Source organism: Helianthus annuus, chromosome 10 (genome assembly GCF_002127325.2).
Source record: "Helianthus annuus cultivar XRQ/B chromosome 10, HanXRQr2.0-SUNRISE, whole genome shotgun sequence".
Taxonomy (NCBI): domain Eukaryota; kingdom Viridiplantae; phylum Streptophyta; class Magnoliopsida; order Asterales; family Asteraceae; genus Helianthus; species Helianthus annuus.
Genome location: NC_035442.2, coordinates 12,829,520 through 12,842,718, shown reverse-complemented (window position 1 = coordinate 12,842,718; position 13,199 = coordinate 12,829,520). Strand labels below are relative to the sequence as shown.

General features: G+C 33.0%; 1 protein-coding gene across 1 annotated transcript; it reads left to right on the top strand.

The window, feature by feature from the left end:
• The first annotated feature begins 4,400 nt into the window (after positions 1–4,400).
• Positions 4,401–4,799, top strand: LOC110880582. The gene has a single exon (XM_022129079.1). The coding sequence runs from the start codon at positions 4,401–4,403 to the stop codon at positions 4,797–4,799; it is 399 nt and encodes a 132-aa protein (XP_021984771.1).
• Positions 4,800–13,199: the final 8,400 nt, after the last annotated feature.

The following is a 13,199-nucleotide window of genomic DNA, read 5'->3' as shown; positions in this document are numbered from 1 at the left end:
ATTATTTTTAAAACAAATTTTCGCATAAAATTGATAATTCAAAAGATTTTCTACTCTTACTAGAAGTAGCATATGGTGAACAAAGTAACAGTCTGGTGGATGTTATTTGGTGAAAAACAACTTGGTGCTGTTGTGAACAAATTTAATTGTTCATGTTTACTACTTAAATGTAGTATATGTAACAACTTGGTGTTGTTTGAGCATAATTATCCAAGTTTAAAGTTTCAAGATGAAATAGGGAACTTGTACTTACAAGTGCATGGAGTCTTATTGAGGAAGTACCTCAAGACATGCCATGGGACGATATTGTTGAGAAGATTTCGGTCAGATTATAAAGTGTTGAAGATAAAAGCACTTTGCTATTTGATGTCTACATATTGTCTATGCTTCCATTTAAATTTCAAAGGTGGTTGGCACTTATGATTTAGTTTCCAATGTATTTTATTGTTTTGTGTTCAATATCTTCGGATAACACATGCAATTTTTTACAAAGAAATAAATCACTAATGGTTGTGACGTATAAATTATTTTTGTGGAAAATAATTATAACGTCGGTTATACATTGTTTAAAAGAATATGGTTTTAAAAGGATAGTACATGAAAATACTTGGACATAAACAACTTGAGAGTTGTTACATTGAATAAAAGTCAAAGATGAAACATCACATGTATAACCACATCATGAATGAGTAATGAAAGAACATAGTGAGTGTATTGAGATGAAATACACTAACGACATTCATGTCGCATACTTCATTAGAAGTCATTGAAAAATTGACAAGTGTGAATTCTAACATATGAAAGTAAAAGTACTATATGCTATTGTATACCTTTAATAAATCTTGCGAGATTTATAAGTAGATGCGTCTACCACTTGATTATTGTTAGATCTATATGGAGATTTTACCTTCATTTGGGAGAACATCCTAAATATACATATCTCCTAATGAATAACAATAGACGTGTGCATATCACTTATGGCAAAATTATGAATGCCATGTTGTTGAGTGTCGATCTAGTTGACTCGATCTCACACATAAAAGTGATTGTAGATAAGAAACATTCATCTTGCTGGTGATGAATGTGTTCACCAAGTGACTTGGATTAAGACTTATGTTTAAGTACTTATGAGTCAATGGTAGATTGTTGGAGATCAAAGGTAATCAAGTTATGTTCCTTAAATGAATGATGAAATTTAGCTATGTGCTATATACAATAATCTGTGAGACCTTTCTAAATATTGATGTTTTAGGATTATGAGTAAGTCTCATTATTTTGTCTTAACAAGGGATGAATGTTGCAAAGTGATATTATGATATCCTTAGGGCTGTAAAGAATCAGAATGATGCATCTTCTGTTCACATGCTAAAGTATTGTAGTCTAAAGCATGCTAGACTAGTACTTGGTTAATTATGGGTCTTGACGGAGACTAATTAACTCTAAACATTCAAATGTGTATGAACAAAAAAAAGAATTTTTGTATAGACAAAGTTGAGGGAAAATGTTCATTCATTATAAGGAAAAGACATGTAACCTTTTAAGAGTTTGTTCGAAAAGCTAATGAGGAGAACTCATTGTCTAAGCTTATTCTAGATGTTAAATTAGAATTATTCTAAGTTGGTGACAAACTTATGACAATGGCATGTGTTGCTTTGGTCAACTCAGAATGCAATATGAGTTGAATTCACACAGTGAGGTTGATCTTGTTCAATCATATGTGTATAAATGTCATCATAAGTGAAGTTACGGAAATGTTGATCAAATGGCAAGAAATGTGGGGGAGGATCCATTTAGAAACAACCCTATAAGGGTACGTAGAAATGGTTTTCATTACCCCATCATTATATCCTATAACACTTAAATGTGGGGGTGTCTTGCATTTGTATCATAAAAGTTTGGCAATAAGGATTTTGTAATCCAATCTAACATTGCAAACAGACGACCATGTGGAGGACACAAAGGTCGCAGTGCATAATGGAGATGTGTTTGCTTAAATGATAAGCGTATCTTACAAAGACATATAGTATAACCAGATTCAGATGGCCACTGAGGTTATAGTCTTAGAAGTTGACAATAGGCAAAATTAACTTACGAGTTAAGAACACATCATCACAATTGATCTCAAATACGCAAAGTTATTTGTTAATGTTATGGATTCAACAACCTGAGGGTTTATTAGAGATCAAGTTATGGAATGAGACTGAAGCCAATGGAAAAAGGGTATGTGAAGGACATCTAACTTAGTTGACTGGAGTTCCCAAGATCTAAGTTCAATAGGACAACTCATATGCCTAAAGGTGGTCACTGTGGGGGCATAAATGATATGCATAAGCTAGTATATATGGTTATACATACCCCCAAAGTATAAAAGGGTGTTTAAATACGTCCTAGTCTATTCCTATGATATTCAGTGACAAAGAGTAAGGCTAAGCATAATATGTGGTAAATGATTTGGATAAATCACGATAAACACAATGTTTTTAATGATCTAAGGAGAATCACCTATGTTAGAGAGAAGTGGGGTCGCTTCTGGAATTGGGGGCACAATTCCTAGAGCTCTCGCAGAACCAGGAAAGTGTTCCACGACCATTATTGGACACGACTATGAGGAGATGACCCCGCTAGGGAGAGTCTTGTGTGAAGTGTATTGCCGTCTACATAAACGGCAGACGAGTTCAAAGACATCGAGATCTACTCAGAGCTAGTGGGCTAAGTGCATTTCATGAGCGAAGGTTCAAAGGGTAACACCTACCTATCGTATGCAAAACTCAACTGTCGAGGTTACATTGGAAATTTTAAGTGTTATGAACGATCTCCATTCATGTGGGGGATTGTTGGAAATTTGGTGAATGGATATTTAATATATTTATAATTTAATGAAATTATAAATATTAATTAGAATCTTCATGTGGTAAATAAAAGAGAAACTCTTGAGTAGAGCTTCTTAATGACATTTAATTAGTTTTATTAGAGTTTTTAAGTCTCTAATTAAGTGACTAATTAAGTGAAACCTTTCACTAATCCTTAAGTCTTGTACAAATAGTAGGCTATGTGCTTCTTTTGTTACAACAAGAACATGGTATTGCTTGATACATGAAGAATACTGGAAGGAGGATGAACACTTGAAGACCAACTAGAGAGATGAGTACTCTCTACTTGTTTTCCACCACATGAGTTCAAACACTATAATTACCGGATGTAACCTTGGGCCCGTGAGCCATCTTCGGCAATACAGACTGCTTCGGCTGTTGTACCCTGGGAGACAGACGTGTTGTCTTTAGTAGAGGCGCGAAATCTGTTTTAAGGGAAGCGTGTTGAACACGTGCCTCAACCAAAATCGTCAACGTTTTAGTGTGCTCTTTGTTGCAGTTAAGGAGTATTTTTCAAGACTCAAGATGACGAATACTCGAGTCTAGGATGCTATCAAGTGCGCGTGGAGGACCCACCAGAGATGTGGCTTGAATCAAGATTGGTATATATAATTATATTTTATATTCTTTTTATTTAGTTATTGCAACCAGTATTGTACTATGATATTTCCTACGAATAACGAGAGCCTCGTTATTATATATTTTGTAATTATATTTTACAAAAGGTGAACCTAACTCTTACACTATGCAGGTTATAAAACATCTCAAAAAAATCTGCAAGGATTTTTTATGGGGTTCAAGTCCGGAAAAAGACAAGATCAGTTAGGTGAAATGGAAAAGTGTGACCAACATGAAGGAGTATGGCGGGGTGGGCATCGGGTCGCTAGGGGAGGCTAACTTGGCTATGTTAGCAAAGTGGTGGTGGCGATTCAAGATCGATAGAGATAGTTTGTGGCGCAAGGTTATATGGAACATGCATAATAGTTCAAGATCCTGGAATTTTTTTCCATGTAGGCTCACGTTTAGTGGGCCATGGAAGCAGGTTAATAAGGTGGGTGTAGATCTACACGAATATGGGATAGTTTTGGCAGAATTGTTAGAAGGGTCAGTAGGGGATGGGGAAAACATAACATTCTGGAAGGATTGATGGCTCCTGGATGAACCATTGTACAAAAGGTTCAATATTTTATACCAATCAGAACATGATAAAAATGTACATGTCCTGGATAGATTGCAGGTAACTCACGATTCCATAACAATAAAATTTCATTGGAGTCGTAACCCGCAAACTGAAGATGAGATCTACCAGCTTGATGACCTAACATCATTGTTCATGATGGTCCATATTAGGGGCGGCAAGGATGTGTGGACCTTTGATCTTAAACATCAGGGGTTTTCTCGGTTAGAAGTCTCAGAAAGCGGCTGGAGCATTCGGGTAACACGGGGTAAGGTGTATGTTTCGAGTGGAATAATTGGGTACCGGTCAAGGTTATTATTGCATGGGAGATTAACTTGGGGCGTGTACCGACCATGGAGGGTTTAAGAAGAAGAAACGTCCGCCTGGATTCATACACTTGTAAAATGTGCGGCGAGGAAGAGGAAACCGTGGATCATCTTTTTGTTGGATGTCAACTCACTCTAGCAGTATGGGATTTCATTGCGGATTGGACAAGATGTCCGAGGTTATTCGCCTTCACCGTTAAGGATATTATCAACCTTCACAATAACGTTCGCGGGAGCCGAAGATGGAAACAACTTCTCCATTTGATCATACTGGTGGCTTTATGGGGAATTTGGAGGTGTAGAAACGATAGGGTATTCAATGACAGGGAACCGAATTTTGAAGGGCAGAAGCAAGAAATTCAACAGTCAGGATTCCTATGGTTCAAGAACAGGGTGAAGAGACATTCGGTGACATGGGTTCAATAGTGTAATATGGATATATCTAGTATGGATTTGTAATTGCTTGTTATCTTGTTTTTGGTGTGGTCTAACATTTGTTAGCCCAAGTTAAATAAAATTTGTTGGCCTTTCGAAAAAAAAAAAAAAAAAAACCTTAAAAACTAAAAGACATTTGCCTTAAGAAAGTTATTAACACGTACACTAAATGTTCTATCTAAAGTAATTATATTTGTAATCATAATATATTATAGATTCTGAAATTAATAAAAATATAAGATCTTTAAAACACTTAATGTGAGGTCTTTTGTATTCAAATCTCGTAAGGAGTAAAAATTCATCATTATTAATAATAATAATAATAATAATAATAACAATAATAAGAACATCTATCTATACTATATTTTATAGATAAGTATTATTTTAGTTTAATCTTTTCTAATTAATTATAGATAATCTTACTGCTAAATATTATTTAGTTTAATTTCATATGGATAATTATTATTTAGTTTATCTCATTCTCATTTATAATATTATTTATTTAACTAATAGAGTAAATTACGATTTTGACCCCTGTGGTTATATCACTTTTACTCTTTTAGCCCAAAAAGAAATTTTAACATCTGATCCGTCAACGTCTTTTTTTCTAATCTTTTTGGCCCCTAACGTCTTTTTTTAACCCTTTTGGTCCCAAACATTTAATGGATGGGGTTAATGTTATGGGGTTAGAAAAAAGATGTTGGGGGCTCAGATGTTAAAAAATTCTTTTTTTGGCTAAAAGCGTAAAAGTGATATAACCACAGGGGCCAAAATCGTAATTTACTCTAACTAATATTATTCATCATTTATACATTTATAGAGTTTTAAATAATGAGTTAAATTTATTGAGATTTCGTTAACAAATTTTGCTACAACAAAATAATCTATTTATATCAATCTAAATTTTTATCTATACTATACTAAATAATAAAACATTAATGTGTGACACATGTCGTTCATTGTAGATATTTATTTTATGATTTTCTCGGCTCACTTCCAAACTTATCTTATGTTAAATAAATAAATAAATAAATAATAAGCTAATATTAAATTTTATCCTACTTTAAATTTCAAATACCATTCTTCTATTTTTCTAATAAAATATTATCCAAAATTGTAAATTGTTAATATAAAACATTTTAAATAAAACAAATTATTTATCACAAAAACCAAACTTTGTATCAATATATTAAATATTTTTATTTTCACTATACAAAATTACATTTACTAACTTTTTTATTATTTGGTATATAAAATTACATTTATTTAACTTGTGCAATAAATGAGGTTTTTTAAAGATGTATTATTTTATTATTTGGTAAACAATATTACATTTATTTAACTCGTGTAATACATGTGGTTTAAAGATATATTTTTTTATTTGGTATATAAAATTACATTAATTCAACCCATATAATATGGTTCTTATATATATAACTTTTTATTATTTAATATATAAAATTATATTTATTCAACCCGTGCAATAAAAGAAGTTTTTAAAGATATAATGTTTTATTATTTAGTATATAAATTTATTTACTCAACTCGTGTAATACACGGGGTTATAACCTAGTAACCTTTTAAAAGAAAATCATTAAATAAAGTGGATACAAAAAAAGTATTGTCGCCCATTAGGAGTTTGCTTGCTACTTCTCTATTGGACATGTAACGGCTCAAGACTTGGTGTCAATTTCTTCTTCTTCTTTATTATTATTTTTTTTTTCTAATTTTCTACTAAATCCTGGGTAGAAGTCAGACCTCTTGATTCAAGTTTGCATCGCTCACGTTTGAAAATGCATCAAACATTGATTTAATCAACTATGTTAAATATAAAAAAAATATTAAGATTTTATCTTCGAAGTGGCTTCAAGAAAAAAAAAAATATATATATATATATAATTATACTATAAAAAAATTGCACCGTTTACACATAGATGACCAATGTACATAACTAGTTTTTCCCCGCCCGCGTTGCGGGGCAATAAACTAAATATTTCTCTCTCATAAGATATATGTCTGTATAGAGGGCAAAATTGTAATTATATTTTAAGCTGGAGGCGAAATCATAATTTTAAACTGAAAGCAAAACCATAATTTTGAGCTTGAGGTGGAGGGCAATCGTAAATTTATTTTGAACTGTGGGCAAAAACGTAATTTTGAGCTGATGGCAGAATCGTAATTTTAAGGTAGAGGGAAAACCAAAGTTTTATTTTTAACTTGGGGCAAAACCGTAATTTTAAACGAAGGGTGAAACCGTAATTTTAAGCTGAGAACAAAATTAAAAATGAGTTTTTGAATCGAGGGCAAAAGCGTAATTTTGAGCTAGGGGCAATTTTTTTTTTTTTGAGCTGGGGCAAAAACATATTTTTAAACGAATGACGAAAGCGCAAAATCATAATTTCGAGCTTGAGGGGGGGGGGGAATCATAATTTTATTTTGAACAGTGGGCAAAAACGTAATTTTTAGCTGAGGGCAGAATCGTAATTTTAAGGTAGAGGGAAAACCAAAGTTTTATTTTTAACTTGGGGCAAAACCGTAATTTTAAACGAAGGGTGAAACCGTAATTTTAAGCTGAGAACAAAATTAAAAATGAGTTTTTGAACCGAGGGCAAAAGCGTAATTTTGAGCTAGGGGCAAAAACATATTTTTAAACGAAGGACGAAAGCGTAATTTTAAACTGGAAATAAAATTAAAAGAAATGGAAATAAAATTAAATTAAAAAAAGTTGGTCCAATGGGGGAGTGCCAGGCAGCTGCCTGGCACTATTCCCACACTTGGTAAATGTAGTATTAGCTGCCTGGCACTATTCCCACACTTGGTAAATGTAGTATAGGAAATTTATATGAAAATAATTTGACATTTGTGACTTTTATCATTTAGTAAATTGTGATGAATAACCGAAAGCACAAATAGTTGGCTTGTATATATAGCTTGATAGATTTTTCGATATGTGCCCCTAATATATATAATTTTCCTTGAAAATGTACATTTAAATATGTTATTGAGAGTGTGTTTAGGATTACGTTTTGAAGTGATTATTTGATTATTGCGTTTGTAAAACATAAATAATCTAAAAAAAATGTTTGGATGAAAAAGTGATTATCCGTCTCCAAAACGCACTTTTGGAGAAGCATGTACCTACATGCTTACAGTTTTGAAAACGCAAAATCTATTTTGAAAATGCATAATCTGTTTTGTATACAGGTGATTTTACCTTTCTCATTTATTCATTGATTTTTTATATGTACCCCTAATATATAATTTTCCAAAAATATGTACATTTTGATATGTTATTCAATCTGTATACTTTCTCATTCATTTCATTTTATTTGACAAGATCAATAAAATTATCTCTAGTAAATCAGGTATTTGTAAATAGCCAAACTTTTAAAAGTATATATGATGAGAAATTGTAGTTTTAATTATTAGAAATTCATAAATTTGTGAATCTATACTATATTTGAATGGCATAGACTTTTCTATTGTTTTAAAGATAAGCGTTTGTATATTGACTCACAAAAACAAGAAGTCATCAAATATAAAAGTACACATTGTCATCAAATAAAAATATAAATAAATATAACGATTAGCATTTTATCCCATTATGACATCACCAAATCTATTCTCTCAAATTTAATTTTAATTTTAATCTTATATATATAAAAATCTTTGCACCAATTCTAATTTTATACTATATAAAAAATATTATCTTCCAAATTTTAATTTATATATATTTCCACTCTAAAAGTTGATCAAACTTCCTAATAATATTAATGGTTTAACATTAATGTTAATTTTAATTATTTTAAGTAACTTATCATCTTGTTAAGAGCATCTATTATAGTTAGGCTATATGGTGTGGTCATGACCCTCGTGAGCAATCATGACCCTTCACGTCAGTGCTATGTGACTCACCTCTAATCCATCATCCAAAACCACTACCCTAAAGGTGTGGTCATGACCCAAACCACTAGTCCCTTATTTTTTTTTAATTTATCTTTGTCTAAAGAAAAAAAGAAATGATTTCTTGAAAAATGGAAAAGAAGGACCATGGTTGTCATGGTTTAATCCATGCAAACCAAGGTGAATCAAGCAGGGGGGTTGTGTAGCCTTCTATTCATGTTCCTAGGTGGCGAATCATGTCCCAACCATGACCACCACACCATTTAGCCTTATAGCTGGTCTATCAATAAACCGTCTAATCAGCATGCTACATCATTCCAAACCCCCGCTTTCTCCTCTAACAATAAACCACTCCAAACCTCCATCTCTTCACATACTTTGTAATTTTATTTAGTCTATATGTATTTTGTATAAAATAGCTTTTTTTCTACTTATGTATTTAATTTCGGTATTTATAAAATTCTTCTATATATTAAAAAGTGAATGGAATGAACAGTAATTCTTCTATATATTAAAAGGTGAATGGAATGAAAAGTAATTATTTTGAAAACCAACATGGTGTATAAAATGTGTGGTTGTGCTAATGTGCTTTGTGAAGGTTATGTTATATTTTAAGGAAATAATAGAAATTCTAAGTTGATTATGAATAATTTGTGATTATAAAAGAAAAAAACTTCAGTTAAATAAGGTTTCAACATTTTATATTTTTTTTTCTGTCATAACGTGTAAGGTCCTAAGTCAAGTTTATTGTTTTCTATATTTTACGTTTCAACCTATTTTTGGTGAATGAACGCGACACAATTTTTTTAAGTTAATTTTTTGCTCGGTTTAAGGTCCTGCTGCATCGCACGGATCCTAAATCCTAGTTTAAATAAAAATTCATGAAAAAGTAAATTTAAAAACTAGTTAATCCATTAAACATAACACACAATTACAACAATTTTAAATAAAATCCTAACTTAAACCCTAAAATAAAAAACATACTAATAATAAATAAACACACTTAAAACCTTAAAAAAGACATACAAATAAAAAAAGACACTTAAAACCTAAAAATTTAAAATAACACAATAATTGAAATAAAACCCACTTAATCCCATTCATGTTTTTATTTTTGTTTTAAGACGAACTTCATCGTGAATACGTCGTCGATCATCGTCCATTTTTTCGCGATCCATAAAAAGGATGGTAATTTCTTGATTCTTAAGAAAGTAGTCCATTTTACCCTTGAGGCCCTCCATATATCCTTCTGATCTCCCATATATTGTTGTATTTGCACTTTTATCGAGTACTCTTCTTCGTGTGACACCAATGCCTCCTTGTCATTCATACGAAAATTGAAAGTTTGAATCGTTGACGGGAGTTCATTATCGTCCAAGTCAACTGCATTGGAAGTTAACGATGTGTACGCTCCCAACTCGGATGTCTTTTTCTTTTTGACATTATAGAGAGCGGTGCTTTCCATTTCGATTCGTCTTTCACTAAACGGATAACATGGTCGTAGTGAAACCGAAATTTTGTCTGAGCTTCATACTCCTCTTTGGCCTGCATCATGAACATATCATCGAAGAAACCACTATGGGCATTTTCGTGGTGGTTGTATATTCCATAAAAATTAGTAACCGGACCCGGACAAATTGCCAATGTGATTTAAAGTTTTGCTTTGTACGGTTGTTCACGTTATGTATTTCCTTACAAAAATAAGTATAGATATGTTCCCAATGGTTGGTGCTTTTTTTTTTGTTTTTTCCGAATATGGTGCATGTAGATACATGAAGAAAAGCTCGTGTAAGAGCTGATTCCTCGTCAACAGCCCACCGGTGAATAGTAACTTTTGACTTTGACTTCGAAGTGGCGACATTTTTTCCTTTATATTTTCGGCTCGAACTGGAGTTAGAGTAGATGTACCATAGACTGAGTGTCTGGGGAGTTGAACACGACCGATGGTTGAACGTTGTGGTTGACACCCGTATCCATTTGTTGACTAAACCCACAGAACGGGTAACCAGTTCTGGGATACGGGGTGACACCGGGTTTAGACATGGACTCAGAATTTTGGGGTTGTCGATGAAAGAAACCGGGTTGATTCATGAACCCGAATGGATGGTATTAGGATGGTGTAAGACCCAGCTTAATATTACTAGATTTAATGATAATAAACTTGCATTTACTACAAATATTTAGAGTTTACAAAAACTTTCAAGATTTTAAGACCATACCTAATCATAATGTTCACGTTATAATCCTACTAAACAAATATTCAAGACAGAACTACAAGTGTTTACATAATCTTAAAACAAAATAGATCAAGTGCGGAAGGGTTGATTTGTGTGTTCGGTTCGATTGCTTTTGCTTGATCATCATCCCCCTTACATGTATTACCTAGAAACTGAAATTTTAGATAAACGTTAGTATTAAAGTCCTTGGAAATTAACATAATCGAAACTATGTTCAAAAACAAATTCAAGTAACCAAAAATATGAAAATTCAGCTTTTGTGACTGGGCGCTACCGTAACTTACGGTAGCCACCGTAAGTTACAGTGGCCCCTGGGTAACTGTGGTCTGTCATAACTCAGTAGGAAACCACCGTAACGTTTTACTCGCTACCGTAAATTACGGTAGCCACCGTAACTTACGGTAGCTGCTGTACATCCTTTCTTGTTTTTGCAGTTTTGCCGATTCTTTTCCTACATCACTGTAATTTAATTTTGAACACGTTTATCATATGACTAAGGCTAATTGCTCATATCCGGATTTTACCCACTATCACGTTTCGCTTCCCTCTCGAGGGATCGCTTACACAATAATCTACATGCTTGTTTCCAAGGTTTCGAGCTTGCCTTTTTATGCTACTTGACATGCTTACAATTCTGAACTTTAACTCCTGTATTAGGAGTTAAATTTCTCAACTAGTTTAGCGTGTCCGCTACACGGCTTACGCTTTGTTTATAACCATTCATCAAGTGATGGTAACCAACATCAAAGTTTACTCTTCAACTTGTTTTGACCCGTTTGGATCCGAAATTTAGGCACCATTCAAGACATTTCAAAAATCCATTTCTATCACTTGTTTTGACCCGTTTTTACTTGTTTAAGACACATAGTCACTTTCGTGACATATTGGTTTATCTTGTTTACCGTGTTTCAATATGACGACATAAACTAACAAACAAACTTAATGTAACGAAACGGTAATTTCGTACCTTTAGAGCACTCCTTTCCCATGCGTATTCCCTCCGGCTTGTCCGCTTGACGATCCGGACTCTTTGCCTAGAGAGTTCAATTTACAATTGGTTTAGAACTCTTTACATGATTATTAACCCATCATTATTAACAATAATCAAATCTGCGTTTTTATCCAATTTTTTTAACATTTTAATCTCTATTTAGGCATTTTATCAAACACCTAGTGGGTCAATTTTTTTATATAAACCAAACCAAGTTCGTGACTTGAAATTAGCATCTAATTTAACTTCAATTAGGCAAATCCACACATGTCTTAACATCAATATTTCTGAAATTACTTCACAAATTCAGATTGCGCTAGAACAAGAGTCATAATTCTAGTATTTATCAAGTTTCTTCAAGCTGATTAATCTCCTACCATGTAAATCACAAACCCTACAAATATGATGCAAGGTTTTCACAAGAAATCATCTAGGGTTTAACTCTAGACATCCTATTACTTCAATATTCATTCATGCATGACATATTTAGGCTCAGTTTCAGTTTTTCACAGTTAACCTAGAATTCATGATGGATCAAAATACCAAAATTTTACATACCTTTTGATCCCTACAACGAGGTGATCACTAATTTGTGTTTAGAACTTGATTTGGAGCGGATTGAGGGCTTCGATTTGTGAATTTTATGTGAAGCTAGGGTTTGGAGAGAACTCCTGGTCGCCCCCTTCTCCTGGTCGATCGATGCCCACCCACAAGTGTGTGGTTTTTGTGATTTGTTTACTATTTTAGTGTTTAACTTTCATATTTGATTAATTTAGTCCCTCAACTTATCATTTAGCTTTTAGTTTAAGTGTTTTAACCTTAGTGTAAGTTATCTCAAGACTTGTAATTAACTAGGTTAAAAATTCCTAGTTGGTTAATTCTTGTTTATTTTCACTTTATAATTCTAAAATAAAGGTTTATATTTTCGGGGTGTTACAAGTCCACCCCCCTTAAAAGGGGTTTCGTCCCCGAAACCGAATTACATACCAAATAAAGTAGGGTAGAGCCGTTGCATTTCCTCTTCGGATTCCCATGTGGTATCCGCACCCTTCCTGTGTTCCCATTTGACCTTTACTTGATTGATCTCTTTATTCCTTAAGGTTTTCACCTTACGTTCCAAAATCGCAATGGGCTTTACCACATAGTTTAATTTGTCATCCACCTCGATGTCGTCGTAGTGGATATAAGTTGTCTCATCGGCTAGACATTTCCGAAGATGTGACACATGAAATGTGTTATGAATTCGGCTTAATTCTTCCG